General features: G+C 37.3%; 1 protein-coding gene across 2 annotated transcripts in view; it reads right to left on the bottom strand.

Moving 5' to 3' along the window:
- Positions 1-4,653: 4,653 nt before the first annotated feature.
- Nyap2 (neuronal tyrosine-phosphorylated phosphoinositide-3-kinase adaptor 2) overlaps positions 4,654-22,155 on the bottom strand; it is a 241,210-nt gene continuing 223,708 nt past the window's right edge. For both annotated transcript variants that reach the window (XM_075951508.1, XM_075951509.1), the window contains exon 8: positions 4,654-9,846. In XM_075951508.1, coding sequence (XP_075807623.1) covers positions 9,619-9,846 — 228 coding nt within the window. In that variant the 3' untranslated portion in view covers positions 4,654-9,618. The remainder of the gene's footprint in view (positions 9,847-22,155) is intronic.

Below are 22,155 nucleotides of genomic sequence, written 5' to 3'. Positions count from 1 at the left end.
CATGTTTTCCCAAGTAAAAGCATTATCAGACCGTGAAAGCCTTTCTCAAACTTTGCTGCACGTGCAAAACATCATGATACCTTCCCAAAAGAGGTTAGTGTTCCTCAACCTCCAGATCACTGGGGACAGAGTTCAAGGTTTGCATCTATAACAGTCCCTAGGATCCTGCTCCATTGTCTGTGTTCAAGCTTCCATCTGGTTACTGACTCTCTGGAATACCATTTCCAAGATCTTCCTAAACATAGACAAGGAAGCCAGATGCCCAGTTGTGACTGCTCAAATGGGTAGTCTCTGGATGAAAGCATCGGTGTGTTCTAAAATTTGGAGAACGGTGTTAAATCTCAGTGTTTATAATTCCAACATCCCCACTAAGAAGACCTCAAGGAAATGAGCATGTGCAATGGAGTCTGAGACTCTCTGCTCTTATATTCTGAAACACATTAGAATCACCCGTGGCAATTATTTTGAAGTGGCATATGGACTTACCTCAGGATACTTCCTTTAAAACCTTTCCCCCATCAGGTTTACAAATTCTTTGAGAATTTTGTGAAGTGCATTTTGATCATATTCACCCCCAGTTGTCCCCAGATCCAGCCGCATTTCCCTAACCACCAAACTTTGTGTCTCTTTTATGCCACCCCTAAGTCTAATTAGTCCTACCCATATGTTCTTAAATGTGTGGCTGTCCACTCTTAAGAAAATCTGGCCCCCCCAGCAGCTCACATTCCTCAGCTAGGAGTGGGGTTTTGTGCCCACCTCCCCTCTCCATGCTTGGATGTTGTCAACTACATGCGTGGATGTTGTCAAATAGCCTTGCCAACTATTGAGGGTTCATATGTACAACTACCCACCTGGGTCTTGAAATCACTACTGTTATTTATAGATACCCCTACCTACTCTTACTCTTGCGACCTGGCCACTTTCTCTTCATCAATCAGCCCTGAGATCTTTAGAGAGGAGATACGATGTGAGGATTGAGAATTCTGTGGTATCTTATTCTCAGCACCTGCCTTCTTGAGCTTGAGTGTTGTCTTGGTTAGTGTTTTAATCAACTTGACACCCCTCACAATTATCAGCTAAGAGGGAAACACAACTCAGAAAAATGGCCCCATAAGATTAACCTGTAGACAACTGTTTAGGGACATTTTCTTAATTGTTGATTGATATGAGAGGGCCCAACCACTGTAGGTTGTTCCATCCCTGGGTCATGAGTTGTATAAGAAAACAGGCTGAACAATCCAGGAGGAGTAAGCCAGAAAGTAGCTTTACTCTGAGACTTTGGCTTTGGTTCTTGCATTCAGGTTTCTACTCTGAGTTCTTACTCTGACATCCATCAGGGTTTAAGTGTGACCTGAGATCTGTAAACTTTTGGTCATGGCCTTTATGAAAGAAATAGAAACCTTAACTAAGAAATTGTTACCATAATTAGAGTATTAGTAGGACAGGCCTGGCCATTTTGAGGGGTATATTATGGAAAGACTTTGCAACTTAGATCTAGAAATTCCAATGAGTGTACAGAGTTGAATGATCTTTTAATATTTTATGGTTTTTATTGAGCTATATATTTTTGTCTACTCACCTCCCTTTGTCTCTTTCCCCTTCTACCCTCTCCCATGATCCCCACACTCCCAACTTATTCAGGAGAACTTGTCTTTTTATTATTATAGGAACTTAGAAGATAATGCTGATAGAAGTGCACACAATGAAAGCCTGGCTTCTGAAGTTTCAGAGGCATTTTTAAAGTCCCTTATTGATTCTATTGGTGCCATTAAATATTTTTAACAAAGAATCTGTGGTTCTGGTCTTCTGGGGCTAAAGAATTAACTGATTAAAGAGAGAGCAGTAGCATTGAAGTGTTTCCCTAGGGTCAGCTCACATAAGCTGTGATCCAAAGGGTGAAGGCTATACCTTGTGATGGCAGCTGAGCTTGGTAATATTTAAGAGTCAGCCAGGTGCTCCTGGCTACCTGGGCATGCAGTGGTTATGCAGAGCGGTTGAGGCTTGGCACTGTGAGAATCCATGAGGCCTGAGAAAGGTTCAGGTCAGTTACAGCAAGACACCAACATTTGGGATATGACAGAACCATGATATAACCACAAAGGACAGCCAAAATGTAAAGTGGAATGGTCTAAATGCCTTGCAATTGAGGATTATAAGTGGATCTCAGAACTATGGCACTGAAATTACTCTGTTGGATTTTGAATTTGCTTTGATTTGGTTGTGTGTGTACCCTGCTTCTTCCTTGGAGTAAGAAGTAGTTAACTTGTCTTTTGATATTTTCTTTCTTTTTTTAATTCATTGGTTTTTATTGAGCTCTACATTTTCTCAATTAGTGATTGATCTGGTGTATCTCAGTCTATTGTACGTGGTGCCACCTCTGGACAGGTAGTCTTGAGCTATGTAGGAATGAGCAGTTGTGGAGAGGGTACCTGAACAGGCCTTGCCTTGTAATCAGATTGATGACTATCTTAAATGTCATCATAGAACCTACATCCAGCCACTGATGGAAACAGATGCAGAGATCCACAGCAAAGCATTGGGGTGAGCTCCTAAAGTCCAGCTGAAGAGAGGAGAAGTGAGAATACTAACAAAGAGGTCAAAACAGTGAAAGAAAAACCCACTAACACAACTTACCTGGACTAATGGAAGTCTTCCAACTCCAGCCTGACAACAAGGGAACCAGCATAAGACCAAACTAGGCCCTCTGAATGTGGATGACATTTGTAGGACTGGGACAGATTGTGGGGCCACTGGCACTGAGACCAGCATTTATCCCTACTGCTTCTTCTGACTTTTTGGTACCCATTCCCTCTGAACCCTTGCTTAGCCTAGATATAGGAGGGAGGGCCTTGGTCCTGCTTCAAAGCAATGTGCTAGACTTTGTTGACTCCCCGTGGGAAACCTTACCCTCTCTGAGGAGTGGATGGGGAGTGGGAGGAGGAACGTGGAGGGGACAGGTGGAAGGGGGGGGAGTGGATATGGATTGGGGAATGTAAAATGAGAAAACATAGTTTTTTAAAAAAAATAAATTATAATTTTCAAAAAAGAAAGAAAAATAAAGAAAGCAGATAGAGCAAGCCATGAGGAAAACTGTTACTAGTAAGTAACAATCCTCCATATTCTCTTCTTCAGTTTATCCCTCTATGTTTCTGCCCTGAGTTGCTGTATTGACTTCCCTCAGTAATGGGTTGTGACCTGAGAGGTAGAATCTTCTCTCCCTAAGTTGCTCTTGGTAATAAAATATAGATACCCCATAGTAATAGAACTCCTAAATAAGAGAGGGGTCTTGATTTTCTGTCTAGCAGTATGAGAATAATATCTCTATACAATATAATTTGAGGCTACAGAGTTTTCTCAGATTCTCCTATTCTAACCTGTTCTGTCACATGCCCATGTATGTGAATATACCTGCATATTAGTAAATATGCCTTGACTACAAATAACCATAAGAGAATGCATTTTGTTTAATAGGAACTCACCTGTTACTCTTAACTTAGTTGTTCTGAGGTCTAAATTTACAAAGTAGAGAATAGAGATTTAACAGAACTTAGGATGATAAAAGCAATCTTTAATTTAAAATATGGAATATAAATTCATTTTTTATCACCAACTGAGCTGGACGTAGATTGGAGCTTTGGTGATGAGATGAAGGTGTCACTAGTAATTTCTTGTTAAACCAAGAGGCAATGAGCTTTGTAATACCTGGAGGAGCTGAGCTAAACAGTAGCGATAAGTTAGTTCCTCTTAAGAAATGATGGTGGGCAAGTGAAGAAAGCCTCCGCCTTGAAGAGTGCTTGTTGTTCTTGCAAACGACCCCTCTCACAGCCATCAGCAACTCCAGTTCCACAGGATCCAGTGTTCTCTTCTAACCCAAGGGCATCAGGCAAACAAATATTTCACATACATACATGCAAACCAAATGTCCATATGGATAAAATGAATAAATCTTTTTTTAAAAAAAAATGAACAGTGGAAATTGTTACTGAGTAACTTTGAAAATATAATCAATTAAATTCACATTAATTTTGGCTATTAGATAAGTGGCTTATGAAGAAGGCATTAAAAAATACTACGTATTTGTATATGATCAATGAGCCCCAAAGTCATGTTTCAGATATTCAGAAGTAGTTTTTATTGGCATCCTGCCAACAGTAAACAGGGACTCATTATTTCATTTAGGTTATTACTAGAATGATCTAAAAAATAAAATATGACTTAATACCATCCCAATAAATATCTTATCTGAGAGCATGAGCTTAGGGTTCTGGATTCTATTCTTTAATACTCTAGTGTTAGATCTGACTAGTTTTAGGTCAAGTTTGGAATAAAATGAAATGTCAAAGTAATGTATCATCATGAGACAAAACCTAAGTCATAAGTAAGAGCAGCATAAGGGGTCACATGATTAGAGAGTTAAGGCCTTTAATACTTACCAGTTTCAGTGTCCAACAATTCATACAGCCTCACCAACAAATCTAGAAGTTAAAAGGTATGCTTTTCTCTAAGTCTTTTGATAATTAACATTTATTCTGTAAATTATTAAATGACACCATGAAAGTCTAATATATGTATAGAATGCTTTAAACTTATAGACAACCCAATTGCCCTTTTTAATCTTGCTTCTTGGTGGATAATTATGAGAAACAACAGCCATCTAATTTAAACTATTGCTTTTATTGTAATTACACGGGAGCACAAATAAATAAGCACAAAGTATCATAAAATATTGTCAATGCACTAAAGAGAAATCAATTTGTTTTCAAACAACATCTGGTTACTTCAGTAGTATCAAAGAACATATATAATTACATATTACTAAAAAAATCAAGTACAAAATTAAGAGACATTAAAACATCAGTGTTTATATTATTATGTATATAGAAATGCCTAGGAATACATGAATAGAGAAATCTGTTATCTAATGCTTATTTCCACAAATATCCAGGCACATACCTGACATTGCTAATGAGTTATGAAAAATGCAATATGACATTCAGATTTTTAGATATGGTAAACTTCTTAATGTTGGAATGGATGTTAAATGATTTTCTTTAAAAACCCTGTCTTTTAAAAATGTAGTGTAATTATCCACTAAAAAACAGATTGGTTTATATCATTTTTCATAGCGATTTGTTTCAAATGTTTGAAAAGTCAAGAAAGTAAACATACAATTGCTAAATACGTAAACACGCTTTTAGTGCAAGATAACAAAAGTGTGACTGTACTGTGCTTTGATTCTTCTTATAATCACAGTGCACTTTACACAAATTGCTACACTATAAATGTTAAGAAGTCCAAACAAAAGAAGTGCATACTAAACATTGTCATATATATTATATACAGTATGCATTCTGTCTCTGAGTGTGTACATGTTTAAATATAAATGCATGTAGGGTGGGCAAACCCAGTTATATTTGGGAGCAAAACTTTGAAGGAATATTCATACTTTTATTGGAGATAAATTCAGTGATAGTTTTTAAAATGTTCTTCCTTAAGTCTGAAGCTTCATAATAATAAAAGGAAATGTTACCAGACATTTTTCCAGATTATTATTCCGATAGAATTGACCCAAATATGAGAGGGCTTTAAACCATCCAAACCCCAAGCCACAATGTCTACATGTAACATGATAAAACAGTGTTATCTTTTACTGATTTACACAGCTAGCAGTACATATTGTAATGTACAAGTAGAAACTTACACATACACATATGCTATACTTAGACATAAATTTAGTATATTTTAATCTTTTATTTTGACTGTACACTTGACCAGAAAATAACAAGAATGCTGCATAAAACCACTTAAAAGCTGCCAAACACGTAAAATCATGTATACTCCAGTTGGCTTTTTATTTTGAAAATACTAATGATTGCATAATTGAGTTCCCTAATTTCAAAAACCACATTTATTTCAATGTTCAATTCCAAGTGCCTCTGAAACTGTCTAATAAAATGATACAGTGAACTTTTAAAGAAATGATGCATTACTAACGAATTTTTCAAATTATGCAATTAGCTAGTTATTATTCCGAACCAGGAAGGTGTTGTACGTGTCCCTATATATTGAATGTGTCAATTCTCCTTTATTTCCTTTTAAATTTGGGATATAATTCATGAGGAGCTCATGGTCTATCCTTTCTACATTCCTTTCCAAATAAGACTTACAACTCCCACAAATTACATACTCCATAAATTGTAGGGATATTTGGCTTAATTTCAACTGGAAACATGATTAATTTATAACATCTCCAATGGGAACTTGACTGAGTTTAGCATGTAAGTGATATAAACTATAGGAGCATTCTTCTGATGACTTTATTGAAATAGTAACTAGCTGGGGCTGTTCCAGTGTGTTGACTTTCTGTTTAACTTGTTCAAAGGAAGCCAACCTAATTCTGGGTGTAGACAAGACTACACATATGTAACATAGGTCTGCTTTCTAGAACCATTTGAACAAAATCCTGTTGCATGTCAATGGTTCGAAACTGTCAGTATTTTGAAAAGCGATCTTATGTCCAAACAATTATTTTGTATTCAAAAGGTGTATGCATTATAAAATAACACACTTTACCTCTTGGTGTTTGTTTTTCTTTCTCAATTATTATGTAGCTGAAAATTCAATCACTTTTTACCCCAAGCTTGCTTCAATAGCATGCAGAGGAAGATATTGGCAGTGTCTCTATAAAGTGTGATTTCTCACATAGTGCTGGCTTCTGTGATGGGGAAAACACAGTATTTTACCCTTTCCTTCCATCATTTCTAAGGAAATTCATGTCTTCTCTACTAAGAAGTATTTTGCACATAAAGCTGTCTTGCTGACAGCCAATAAAATTCTGTTTCTACAACATTTGCTGTGAAAAGACAATTTGTCATGAGTATGAGTTCCCTTTGCCTGATAACATGCCTTCGTATGATTTGTTCTTTGGCATTGCTAGAAATATGGGCTTTATCATGACATCATGTGCTGGCTGCAGATTATCTTCTGACCAGGTGAAGTGTCTGATTTATTGCCACCAGAGAGTCAGCATGCTTTTCTCTAGCTACTAATGATTCTTTTCTCACAACGAAGAGAAAGCCTATACAAAGATGAAGTTGACTGTAGAATAGCTAATTGCCACAGTGGACAATTATTTATTATATAGGCACAGATGACAGATCTGTAGTCAAATCCAAGTGAAGCCATCTTTCCAGATATTCCAACGCTTTCTCATGTAGAAAGAGATTTTGAGAAATAAATGGAAATGATTGGCTAAGTTCAAATGTTTAAAACAGCGAACTCCTCCAAAAATAACAGATTTGAGAAAGGAGTACGCGACATGTGGCCCTGGCATGAACAGAAGACCCATGAAAGGTTGAGTCCAACTAAACCATTTTAGTACCTCTGTTTCCTTCCAGACAAGTGACCAACATTGAAAATTACCTTCTACCTAATTCAGAGTGATAGGTATAAGATCAGCCAGTGAAAACACACTTGGAATTATATTTCCTACACTTAAATGCCAAGAGAGGGCTCATCTTTACTGTAATAGCCAAAAGATAAGATCACAGAGATTCTGACAAATGGTGCCTTGTGTTTGATTGATTGGCTTGAATATATGAGGTCATAATAACTTAAATCAAGATAACAATTTGGGCCAAAAACACACTTGATTTCAATTATGATTTTATCTTAAAACATTTTCATCACTCGTATGTCTGTGCTGTATTGATTGCTGGGCTTGAATTATAGGTCTACGTAGCTGGTAAAATACAGCAACAGCATCCATTTAAGCTATTTAAGATCTCTCTGTGGTATCCTATATTTGTGACTTTGCCTTTGTCACCTCTTACTTATACAAGCATAACTTACAATTTCAGTAAGCATTTTATATATACAGTTTTCCCACTGATTGTTCACATACACACATACACACACACTCACACAACACATGCTCCCTCTTACCATTTTCCTTATTCTTTCAGGATTATAATTGGACCTCAAAATATACATTAATTATAAAACATTAAAAAATTATGTTATAACATTTCAAACTCTCTTCAAGGAACTTTTACTGATAAAGAATTACTAGAACTTTTTTTTATCAATATAGATTACAAAAATTCCTTAACTTCTGTTATATTTGGTTTTATTGAGCAGCATGGAGCTATTGCTGTCAATACCCTTACAAGAAAAACTGCTATGATAATAACTTCAAACACACTTTTTCCTCTCAGAAATATAATACTAAATTGATTGTTAATGAAGAACCACATACTGTCAATTTTAGGAAGCATAAATATTAATTTAAATATACAAAATATATGTGATAGTTTCCTTTTTATTTATTTGTGGCAATATTTATTTTCAACTAACAAGTTACTTTTAAAGATATATGCTATTTTTCTTAAATTAAACTTCTTAACTAAAAGTTTACTACCGCATAAAGTTGAGTCCACCCTATTCTTTCTCCCCTGCATTTTCTTTACTTCCATAAAACAAAATAAAATAAAAAAGTGGTCATAACTCTTTGGTCGTGGTGTCATAATCAGTAAGAATGGGTGCGATAGTTATGAACAGAAGATTATGACCCCGAAATGTAATAACTAGCTTAAAATGATTGGCAAGAAATACTTTTCCATGAATAGACTTAAATTTTGAGGAAGGTTGGCGTGGAGTATACTAAAACTTGGAAACTGCTATACTGAATGTTCATTTTCAACTTCTTGTGGGAGAATCATGCCCATGAAATGTTACTTAAAAGTATCATGTCTATCGTGCCTCTGCTCCTATTTCCTTGAAAACAGCTGAGCTCTTAAGGTTTTGTTTATTTTTGTTCCTTCAATTGTCACAGTGAACCCTGGTCTCCTCCAATCAGATCAATGTTGCAAGGACACACACCCCTAAAAGTAATTTCTGAAAGAAAGTTTGCTGCAGGAATGTCCCAATATATGTTACAGCCTTCCACTGTAGTCTGACTAAGTGCAAACACCAGGATATGAAACAAATCCTTAGGAAGTCACTGTAGCAAAGATTGTCCACACCAGGGTAACATGGATGTGCAGACTAATATCATACTTTTGTTCATTTCCCGTCAATCCCCTACAAACATAGAAAGCAGCAGACAAGCTTTACAAACGTAATATTCAACTTCTGTATTGCTAGCACCAGATCACATATGATGTGCTTAAATAGGACATATACCTGTGAGCTCTTCCACAGAAGCCAAATGTGGGCAGGAGGACAAAGACATTCTAAATGCAAAAAAATTAATAAGAAAAGGCATCCAGGGGCTACGTATAAAAGAGATAACAAACCAGTTAATACCAAATTATATCATCTAGTAAACTTTTCTGTTATTTCTCCAACTTAAATATGTATAAGGAATATTTCAGGTGTCACCCATAAACTAGCAAAATATTTACAGTTTAATATTTTCTGGATTCAAAACAATCCACCATAAGAGAGTGTGCCTTAATTGCAAGGACAAACACATTTTTATCTTGGACTTGCCACAGTACCCGCAGATTCCTGTGGTATTCCACATCAACAGAGAATATAAGTGACAATTAATTTCACACGACCAAGTCAACCTCCCTTGTATTAAGTAAGCAATGTGGAGCTCATGCCCGTACACACTCATATGGCAGTATCCCAGAATACCGTTTGCTGTTTAGAATAGGGTGGAGGGCTGTACTTCTTTGTTCCCGCATTCTTCTTCCAGCTGGGCAGGATGGGCATGCTATCCTGTTTGCAAAGGCCCTTTTCCGTTTTCTGTCTAGCCTTTATTTCTTTGCACAAGCAACGCTTTTTCTCAATCATCTCAAGCATTGTATGGTCTCCATGAAACCACTGCATGCATGCCACCTAGCGAAAAAGAAACAGTGAATACAGAAGAAAAAGATGGAATGAAAGTGTATCTTTTGCACTGGGCTATACCTGATAAGAAAACTGTCAGCTATTTCTACACCCACTTTTGAAAAAGTTTAAAGGCAAACAAAGCAAAAATGAAAGCACAGTTGCTATAAATAAGCATCCCACTTAAATTGGCAAATGTCATGACAAGATTTAGTAACAGTTTGGAAATAAATACTTCCCAAGTACCCCAGTAGGGTCAATTTCACGGCAGGCCAAGGAAAGGTGTTTATTTTCAAGCCTGATGACCTGCGTTAATTCCCTGGACCACACCCAGTAGGAGAGAACCAGTTCCCATCAGCAGTCCTCTGATCTCCATAATCTTTGGTTTGTGCTCCCCCTCCTCCATCTCCCCCACAGTGTCTCACACACAATAAATAAATATAAATAAATAAATAAATGTTTTTTTAAAGACCACAACACAGAAACAAAGTAACTTTATTTTGTAAACAATTTTCCAACTATTTACCAATTTTTAGATTGGTTCTATTGTGTTTTGTTCCCAATATATCTACATTAAAATATAAAAACTATTTTTCAGTGATATATTTTAAAGTCGCTAAGAACCATTTTCATTTTTGAAATATGTTTTGAATGCTTGGGTTTGTTTCTAAACAGAATAGAGTACCACATGTTTGTTGAATAATTCCACCTGCTGAAGTGACTCTGGATGTACATGCTATGCGTTGGTGGATGCCCAAATATCCTTCTGTTGAGTTATTTTTACTGTAGTTCTTGGTATGCCAACAAACATATGAGATCACTGCCCTCTACAAACATGCTGATAATAATCTTAATTGTTTTTTTTAAAAAAAACTTAGAGAAGACAGTTCATCAAGTTAGTTAAGAAAGAAAGATCAGTATGTAGGTTGAACATACAATGATACATATATTGCTAGACAGATGCACACTAATATATGTAAGTATTGTGTCTATTGATATTTTTTTGAACCGACTTTGCCACAGAAAGTTAGCAATGAGATAAGCCCATCCCTAATCCAAACAAGGAAGACTACATTTAATTGTTTAAGCAAATATCCCCTCTGATGGAAAGATTAAAATAAACCAAATGAAGTCACCAAATATAGCATTATGGCTTTTGGATAATATTTCAAACAAATCCTTATCTAATTTTAATTTTATAGCTGAGTCATCATTGTAGTGGTTAATGACTTAATCCACTTCTTTCTTGAAAGAATGCTGTTTAAAATAAACACAGTTATTACCATGGTCCAGTACATGAAGTCTCAAGGGAAAATATTTCCTGTCCAATGAAAAAGAGCTAGGTGGTTGGAGATCATACAACTCTATAAGACTGGAAACTTGCCATTTTAAAGATTGCTTTGTAAAACACATTTACACATATATTTAGCCTAATATATAGGATATTCTTATGTGGAATTTGCTATCAATCACCTGACGAAATGAATGACTGTATTATAGAGTATGGTTTATGTGGGAAGATAAATCTCTTTCATATTTATAATTTAAATAGGACATGCTTAGTCTCATGTTTAAATTCTCACATTAAAACCCAGTGCTACTGCTATGGACATTTAAATATTAAGATCTTTCCCCCCAAGTGGTTTTAAACATTATTTTTTACACTGAGATAATGATGTTGGAAAATTGTGTTGTATTAGAGACACAAGTTGGATACTTATCACTTTCATGAACTATGTAAAAATACTATCTAAAAGCTATTAACCAATTTTTATTTTGTTTTCTTTAATCATAAAATATCTATATCCTGTTAAAAGACAGCATCAAAATACCATTCCATTTCTCCCTATGGATGAAACAGCTTTGGAGATAGAGTGTTAAAATTAATTTAAGATAAGCCCACCAAAACATTCTTCTAGTTTAGTTAAGTGACCTTGTTTATTATATACAATCCAAATATATTTGTTATATACACAGACAAAATAGTATATATATATTATATGATGATAATTACATACTAAGAGAACTAATTATAAAGCAGCTGTTTTATAATTATGCTCAATTATAATTGTTCAATTATAAATATACAGCTTTGGTGCAACAATATTTTTATTAACATGACTCAATAGAAATGATATTCTTTGTATATTAAATTCATGGAATGAAATCAGTGAATTCTCCCATCATGGAGATAAATGGAAATGATCACCTCTGTGTGTGAGCCACACAGAAACAGCGTCATGGTGCAATGGAGAGAGATGCTGGAGGTCACATCTCATGGAGAAATCTGGTTCTCCGTACTCGACCTTAGTTCCCTACCCAAATTCTTCTGTTGAAATCCTAACCTTCCCTTCTGCTCCTGATTTGGACCTTGAGATTTCTGTCCGGTGCTCCAATGTGGGTCTCTGTCTCTGTCTCCTTTCATCACCTGATGAAGGTTAATATTCAGGAGGACGCCTATATGTTTTTCTTTGGGTTCTCCATATTTAGCTTCTCTAGGGTCACTAATTATAGGCTCAATGTCCTTTGTTTATGAACATAGCGGACAATGAGGACTACTGAGAACTCAAGAACAATGGCAATGGGTTTTTGATCCTACTACACGTACTGGCTTTGTGGGAGACTAGGCAGTTTGGATGCTCACCTTACTAGACCTGGATGGAGGTGAGTGGTCCTTGGACTTCCCACAGGGCAGGGAACCCTGATTGCTCTTTGGGCTGATGAGGGAGGAGGACTTGATTGGAGGAGAAGGAGGAAAATGGGAGGCGGTGGCGGGGAGGAGACAGAAATCTTTAATAAATAAATTAATTTAAAAAAAAAAGGAATCCTGGCGGGGCGGTGGTGGCGCACGCCTTTAATACCGGCACTCTGGAGGCAGAGGCAGGCAGATCTCTGTGAGTTCGAGACCAGCCAGGTCTACAGAGCTAGTTCCAGGACAGTCTCCAAAGCCACAGAGAAACCCTGTCTCGAAAAACCAAAAAAGAAAAAGAAATCCTAACCTTTAACTTGACGGACTTAAGTAGGAGAAGTTAGTTCCTGAGTGGGACTTACCAAAGAGGCTCAAGACAGCTTTCTCCTTTAGACACAATGAGAAATGAGCAGACACAAGCTAGCAGAGAGAACTTCTAGTAAGTTCCATGGATGCACCCTGGTGTTGATCCTTCCAACCCTCAGAGCTGTGAGAAATACTTTACTTTGTGTATAAATGACTGCGTTTGTGGAATTTTGTTATACTTTTCCTATAGAAGCCAAAACAGGCGAGGCATCTGGCAAATTCAATGGTCTGTGGGTGTTCAATATCTGTGAATGCCATTGCTAGCATGTACCATTGCATCGATAAACCTGGGCACCCGTGCCTTCCATCTCTCTCCTCCAAGCCCTCAAAGCAATTGAGAAAAGCATCAGTTAAACTTCATGTGAGAGACAGTTTACAAAATACCACAGCAGTACTCCTGACACCCTGTCAAGGTCATACAAAAGAAAGAAAGTCCCCCTAGAAACACCTGCTGTCTACACAAGGCTGAAGAGACTCCCTGACTAACCATAATTACTGTGCATTTTTTTAGAAAGAAATAGGAAGCAGAAAAGAAAGAAAAATGCTAAAAAAAAACAGAACAAAGGGCAGCCTTTCCCTGATTATAATCTCTCAATGCTGATGCATTAGTTGAGTTAAATAAATTACAATGCTACAAGTTGCAAACCATGTGGGAGACAATGAGTATGCTTCACAGGTTTTCTTTACATCTAAAATTTACAGGCTTTTGTTTAAAGGGAAAGATTGTCTTTTCTAACGCTAGTTTTAACTATACTCCCTCCCCTCCAAGAGCACATGATATATGGTAAAACAAGAAAATTTAAATTACTTGCTTAGGACATTTCTATTTGTGAAATTGAGAAGCAATGTATCTCTGAACTTTCTGTGTGCATTATAAATTAGTATGTAATTCCCCAAATCATGCAAGAATACAGCATATAACATGTATGTACTTGGCATATACAGAACGTAATAACAATTAGTCAGTTCCATTTACATTATTTTTGGCAGGGTTGTAGGGAACATAGAATTATTTCCTTTCACTAAGGAATCATTTCACCTTTTTACCACACTAGTTTTTTGTTGTTTTGTGTTTTGTTTTGTTTTTGGAAAGTAAAATTAAGTACTTTCTGAAAGTAAAATTAAGTACTTTCTTAAAATAAATATATTTTTGTGAAATAGCAAACAGCAACACTGTAAAATAGTAATTCTCTTATTATACATTTTAAATTTTCCCAAATGCATAACCTAGAAAACTGAAACAGAATTACACTGCAATAAACATTTTGGAGCAATTCAACATTAAATAAATGGTGTAGAAGGTCCTTCTGTATTTGTGTTGCTTTCATTGGTTATTAAAGAAACTGCCTTAGCCTAGTTGATAGGGAGAAACTTAGATAGGTGGAGTAGACAGAACAGAATTCTGGGAAGAAGAGCAGAGTCAGGCAGCCGCCATGAATTTCCTGCCTGAGATAAACGTAGGTTAGAATCTTGCCAGTAAGCCACAAACACTACGTGATACACAGATTTAACAGAAATGGGTTGATCAAGATGTGAGAGTCATCTAATAAGAGGCTAGAGCTAATGGACCAGGCAGTGATTTAATTAATACAATTTCCATGTGGTTATTTTGGGTATAAGCTAGCTGGGTGGCGGGATGCAGTCCGCCACTCCTTACAACAAATAAATGAGAAATAAAATTGATATAAATTATCTTTACTTAAATGGCCTCACTAACTAGCATGGAATAGTTATCAAATACTCGGGACACAGATGCAATGTTAAGGAAATGCCATCATAGCTTTCAAATAGAGTTCTACATTTAGTAGAGACTTGTATATAACACCAAGTTTCTGAAACAGTAGACACCAACCTGTTTTCATACAGCCACTGAAAACATTTTTAATAAAATGATGGTATTTGTGCCTTACAGTCAATGGCATGGAGAGGTGTACTAAATTAAAGGAATCAGCTAAGCATAAGCCTGAAAAATAACAAGATTTTATAATTAAAGGTACCCTGGGGGAAGGTGAAATGTGTTGTTTCTTATTATTGTCATATTTCCATCCATTCTTTCACGATCAAGGTCCTAAACAAAATTGCAGTATCAAGGCTTCCCAATGGGGACAAATACTACTGTGTCAGTACCTTGCCTTCTTCATTCTATACTCACAATGTCCCTGTGATTACTATTATCTAGATGAGGAAATCCAGTTAAGAAGCTCCTAAAGATCATCTGTCAGCCTGTGAAGCAGATTCCACACTGGCAGTGAAGAGGTAGCAGATCCTAGCAGAGAAACTTCCCTTCCTCAGACCATTCTCTCTTCCTGCAGCTCACCACCCTTGCTGCTCTCCATCAGAATGTCCTGTAAAACCTATTGTGTTTGTTGATGGACTTTAGTATCCAAAGGTTATTGAATTTTGCTCTTCGGTGCACCACCTCCAACAGCTGATGTGTTGGCATTGAAAACACTGCCTGTATTGGGCACCATACTTATGAAAACCCTGCTGAAAGTAATTTCTTTCCTTATTTTCTTAGCCACATCACAATTCCTTTCTCAATTTCACAGTAGTAAAAATAAAAGGGAATTCCCCATGCATGTTTATGCTTCTCCAAGAAAAAAATCACAATTATTGGGGGATGACAGTGTCTTGACCAAATTTCATAAACATGTTAGCTATTTGGAAATGGATTAAGAGACAACGCCCAACAAAATAGCTTCATAAGGATAAAATCCAGAGACTCATTTTATGTCACTATGTAGAAAACATTAATTGTGTTCAGTCATCATTTTACAAATATGTTACCAATGGAAAATTGAGGCTGAAGAGAGCTTTGAGAAGAAGTGATGAGAAAAGTTGATGATGGGTACTAAGTTATGGTTAGGTAGGAGTTGACTTGACTCTTTAACACTGCACAGTAGGGCGACTAAGGATGTGTCTGTGCACAGTATGTCTGAAATGGTTGCAAGAATAAAGGATGTTTGGCCATTTGGAAATGGTAGATAATTTGGGAGATAGATCTATTTCTGTTGACCTAAGTAGTAAAGCATGCATTTGTATGTTGATACAACACACAATACCTGTACTGCTAATATGTACAATATGCATGCTTGGTTGCTAGTTTAAAAACTAGTGTAAATATAACTTTAAAAAAAATAATATATTTTCTGTGCCTAGATAGAGGGCTCAATGGCTAAGATCACTGGCTACTTTTTCAGTGTACCTGGGTTTGATTCCCAGAATGCACATGGTTGCTCAGAATGGTCTATAATGCCTGCCCCAGGGTACTGCAGGCCTCTGTTGGCTTCTGCAGGCACCAGGGACCCACAAGGGGCATGGATAGGCATAAAGTCAAAATTCCCAAACACATGAATTAAATTTATTTATTAAATAAAAACAAAGCTAAATGCTTGTTATGGCTCTGGTGTTCTATTGCATATAGACTTTTATCACTTATGGAAAAAAAATTGAAGTGCAAACCGAGAAGTGTAAATGATAGTATAAGCTTTAATGCATGTTATCTGGTGAAAGGAAATGATCAAATGTACAAGGAACAAATCCACCCAACCACGAGGGTGGGCTACACTTGGCGCTTTACACCGGAGCACGGAACACAGATACAGATTCAGGTAGTGAGCTACACTGTAAAGAGCAGAGCACTGTGCTGTTATCATAAAATGATGATATTCCAGGAGAGTCAATGTGCTATGTCATTTTCATATGTGAAGTTAGTTAACAATTTGCTGCTCTAAAGTCTGCAGGAAGTTCTGAAAACCATCTAGTCCAGGCATAGATGATGCGCCACGGGCTGTACTTATCCACAGATGCTATTACTTTAAAATGCTTTACAGTTTTTTTTTGATTATATGGATTTTAAATTTTTGTCTTTGGAAAGGAAAATGACTATATTTAAAGTAAAATACACTTTTCCAGTAAAGAAGACACAACAGGATTTTCGAAAATTGAACCTTTCAATGACTACAGAAATAATTCCAGCTATTAATTGATTAAGCTAATTGTTTATAATAAGGAAAACCCTGAGAAATTTCCAGAATTAATTCATATGTTTTTCAGCGAGTGAGACATTTATCAGAGGAAAACTTTAAAAAGACATTCCCTGAAGGACAGCGCGGTGTTACAAGATAAAGTTCAATTACAGGAAATGTATTGATGTTTTCACTAAGTGTATTCTCTTAATCACCTACATTAGCATTAATTGAATTGCAAGTTTAATTTCGTTATAACATACTAGCTTTTGATAACGGAAGTGGGCTGGAGCCCAGTAGTTGCAGGGAGAAGTCAACCTTGCTAAGCAGGTCCTTTATGTAGAGGGAGGTGTTTTGCAGACCTGCTGTTTATTAGTCCTGAAGGAGCACACTGAGAATAGCAAGTGGGCTGTGTAAGATATGCTTATTCTTACAACTTGGAATTGAGCTGTGGAGACACAGTAAGCTTTTCTCCACTGAGATGTGCTGTCCACCACAGGGAGACGTATATAGGCTATGTAAAGAAAGGCAAGCAGTCGTATTCACGGTGATCCGCTCTGGAGCCAGATTCTCCGTTAGACTGGTTCTGTGTGATTTGATCCACATATCCGAGCCTCAGGATAAAAGAGGCGGAAAGTCTATGTTGTGGAACACATTAGGCTTCTGGTTTATATAAACTATGTAATACTGAAAAATATTGAACCTACCCAGAAAAACAGTAATTATTTGATAGAGATTCAAGAGAGGAGAAGAAGGTGTTTGGAGGAGCAGCAAAACAGTCTTCAGGACTCATGCTTTCTGTCTTCCTGAAGAGCTAGATTTTCCCACTCAGTGGTGTTGCAAGCTCAGGGCTTGGGCCAGGTGCCAGATATGGTTTTTCATTTCCTTGGTGACAAAACTTTTTGTATAGTAGAAAAATATCTGTTTTTGAATTTATCGATATGAGAGTGTGGCAACTGCCCATTGCCTCGGTGGCAGATGTTGTTTCAAACAGCTTATTGCGGTTCATAATCCATAAGCTGTGTTAAAGAGGAGCCAATGTCCTTTCCTTCCTCTTCATCTCTTCCCTTCTCAGCTACTCCTGTGTTCCTTACTCAGTATCCCAGAGGCCATAGTCAGAGCATCTAAAATGAGACACACACACACACACACACACACACACACACACACACACACACCACCCTGTCTGAGACTGATGCTGTCTGTAAGATGGGGAGAGACAGGAAACAGGGGCTCTTACCCTGGTCCTAATTGAAAGGCTTTCAACCTGATTTACAGAATTGAAGGCTCTTATTTCCTGTTAGCCTACTCTCCTGAGAATGATTTGATGTGGTTTGTTCAAGTGCAAATGACTGAAAGGAATGTTTTATTAAATGGCAATTACTGCTTCTGGCACGAAGGGTCCAGGCCACCTTAAACAAAGTTAATGCTCACATAGAGCTTCTGTAGTTGTAACAAGCAGGGACGTTTGGGCCTGAAAATGATGGAAGTTTTTATGGTGAAAATGTACCTGGCGTTCCAGGCACTTTCAGGAACCATCTCTCAAAGGATTCCCTATGAACCATGATTCCAATCTCCTCTAGAAATAAAAACCAAAACTTTGCTCTTGTCTTCTTCTAGAACCATGGCCTGATGTGAAATCAAAGATGGAATTCATCACAGTAAGCTTTGGTTGGGCATTGTTTCAGGGGTGTCCCTGTGACTCTGCCGTATCTTGATTCCCCAAATCAGAAGTCACCTTGGCATTTCCTGTTTCTTATCTCAGTACCTTTCAGTTGAATGTTTCAAAAAGAGGTGTCAACACAGTCTTAATGCCTGTAGCCATGGTAGGAAGAACAGAACATGGAAAACTATAACCATGCAAGTTTTATTCATGAAACTAGGTGTCTGTCTAGCACTGCCAAGGACCCTGTGATCAATAATATCACTATTACACAATCAGGTTACTAGGGAGACAATATGGGAACTTCTGCCTTCATAATCCCATTGCCTACACTAAGTCAAAGATTCTCCCTTACACACAATCTGAGCTCCGGGCTTTGGAGGTGGCCTAGGATGTAAGAGAGTTTTCAAATGTAAGGACCGAAGTTCAAACTCCAACAGCCAAACAAAAGTGCAGGCATGCCTGAGAGTATTTCTGTAACTCTAGCACTTGTGTGGGTAGAGATGGGAGAATTGCTGAGGACTGGGAACTGCTAACTCCCAGTCTACTTCCTGGTTTGATGAGGAGACTATGTCTCAAGATAAAGCGTGGCATGGCAGGATACTCTTTATCAGATGCTGGCCTTTGCGTACTACAGATGCACAAAGACACACACTCACGCTCACATGCACACACACCCTAAACACACACACATCTGAGTTCTCTCAAACTTCTTGGAACCCACAGCAATTATGTGTCAGTCAAAGGAAAGTTTCTTTCAGCTGAGACTTCTAGGTCTTCTTCCTAAAGTGCCGGCTTTCTTTTACAAAGAGGAGGGATTCTTTTTGACAACTGCTTAGCTCAATTTGCAAAACTCCAAGAAAGTGACCAATATAGCTCTGAGGACCCTGCTTTCGTAAGCAGTGTAATGACAAACCTCTTCCTTCCGGATTCAGACCTACACAACACTCCAAAAGAAAATGCAAGTAGGGAAAAGTGAAACTCATGACAAAGGCGTGGAGAGGAAGTGGGTGTTTTGTAATCCGTTGTAGCTCAGAGGAGCTGAGTCAGCCCGACTGCTCCTAGCACTCTACACTTTAACAAGCTTCTCCTCAGTTCTCTTGATTTCTTCATGGATATCCTAACATTTACCAGAGTAATGATAGCTCCAAAAGTATTCACGTATTTATTACAGTGTGGTGAGAATGTATACCTTGCTAAAAGAAAAAAAGAACAAAATTTCTCATGGCTGTCTTTGAATCATCCAGGAAATGAATTTAAAAGTCTGTATTTAATACTCATATTGTTTTGTAGATTATCTGCCTCAGGACCAATTTCTGCTAACAATATAAATATACATTATTTTATAAATTGGTCAAGAAAAAATATTTAATCTCAACTTGGCATTACTCGGAGTCAGTACCTGATCATGAAGTGTGTTTTCTATCTCTCTTACTATGTCAGAGGTTGTCAGGGTTTAAGGAAGTGAGGCTTGGGGCAAAATATCCCCTGCCCAGAGCGATTGTCCACCTAACTCCAGGGCACACAGAGCTTTCCTGCTGTTCCTTCACAAAAAAGTCCCTCAGAGTGTCCCCCCCTTTTTTACACCCCTGCGATCACCCTGATACTCATATTTACGTCTACAGCAATTATTGACTAGTCATTCCTGTCACACACAGCCTCATTAAAATGATGTCAGTTCTATCTTAAAGTTCCATAACTACATCTATCACCTCAAACTGTATTGCCATAAAATTCCTTTGATTAAAAAAATTAACTTCTTAAGATTGGCCATGAACATGTCTAGAACAACGCCAATCATGGAACCCAGTGGCTGAGAGCTGGCATCCTGAAACTTCCACAGACTCTTGTCAGCAACAGAGTGCAGCGAGGCACCACCTCAGCAGCTGGAGAAGACAATTGACTGCGGATAAATCACAGCCTGCTGCACTAAATAACCCCCTGACTTCCCACATGCTTTCACACTGACTTGGAATGTTTTTACAAGGCAGGGCTTGCAGGGCGGAGAACTTCAGACACATTTATAATTTTGCATGGCACACCTTTGCCTCCGCCCAGAAATCTCTTTTTCAAACTTGATAGGAATAGAGTTTCAATGGCCAATTGACATTCGGACTTAAAAGCATCAAAGCAAGCAAATGGCTGATCAGATGAATCCACCATCCATGGAGAAACTCACACTGGAAATTCCAAGAGAAGGAATAAGTCTCACAATGTGCTAAATGCTATACCAAATGCTTTCCAGATTACTGCATTTAGTCTAAAATATTCATGGAAGCATATTTATAAACTGACTCCATTCAATTATAATTGGCTTTACCAATAATATTAGCAGTGACACTTACTGTTTACCTACTTAGACCTAGTTAAGAACATCTCCCTATTATAGGTGAAGAAACTGCATTTCCAGAGCTGAGAAAAAATTTTAAAATGGGTTAAGCCAAAGCTGACTGATTCTAGAAGCTGCCATCACTCCACATACAAACACATAAAAATATTATTACTAAAACAATGTACTTCAAAATCATGGTCTTAGAAAAACTTAATGCTAATAAGTCATGTGTTTCATATCAATTATATTATGAAGGTAATGCCTTAAAATACTTGTGCATGATATGTGTGATGGGGGTGGCACACAGATGTGTCAAGGTGTACAAATGGATAGAGATCAATAACAATAAAAATCACTAATAAAATGATTTTGTAAAACAAATTTAAGACATTAGAAACTATAAAATATATTAGTGTGTTTAGAAATATTTAAATATTCTTTAAAATAGTTTTGATGAGTCTATTTTTTAAAAATTTTCATGTATATGGGTATTTTGGCTGCATGTATGTCTGAGTACCATGTGAATGCTGTGCCTATGGAAGCCAGCAGAAGGCCGTAGATCTGTTAGGACTGGAGTTACAGGTGTTAGTGAGCTCCTGTGTGACAATTGGAAACAGAGCCGTGATCCTCTGGAAGAGCAGCCAGTGCTCTTAAACCGCTAAATCATCTCTCCAGCCCCTATGTAGAATTATATGAAGGTCACGTGATTTTTCAAATATTTCTTGAACAGTATATTTAAAAAAAAAAAAGTTAAGGCAGGCAATGTTGGGTAAAGCGTTGGCCATGCTACATGATGACCTGAGGCCGAATCCCTCAAATCCCAAAGTGCACATGAAGTTGGTCATGGCAGCATGGGAGTACACATTTGAATCTGAAGAGTCCTGTGGAATGTGGAGGGGGGCGTGACAGAAACTGGAGAATCCCAAAACACTCTTGGGCAACATGGCCTAGTGTAGACTAAGCAAGCAAGCAAGCAAGCAAGCAAAACAGACAAGAAAACAAACCAAAAGAAATAAAAACAAAGACAAACAACAACGAAAACAAAACCCAGGACTTTGCCAAAATGTTAGGAGTTGAGGACTGACACGCGGAATTGTCCTCTGACCTCCACCTTGGCACATGGATGCCCACATACAAGCACATACGTACTCATAAATAAATAAAAAGCTTAAGACATTTCCTCTATAAAATAATTGATATGAAACATATTACTTGTCAGCATTAGTATTTCTAGGTCATGATTTTGAATTTGCTAGTGCTATTAATATTTCCATTTCTACGTTTTCCCTTGACATAGAGT

This window comes from Microtus pennsylvanicus, chromosome 17 (assembly GCF_037038515.1).
Source record: "Microtus pennsylvanicus isolate mMicPen1 chromosome 17, mMicPen1.hap1, whole genome shotgun sequence".
Classification (NCBI taxonomy): Eukaryota; Metazoa; Chordata; class Mammalia; order Rodentia; family Cricetidae; genus Microtus; species Microtus pennsylvanicus.
This window is presented reverse-complemented; position numbering and strand designations above follow the sequence as displayed.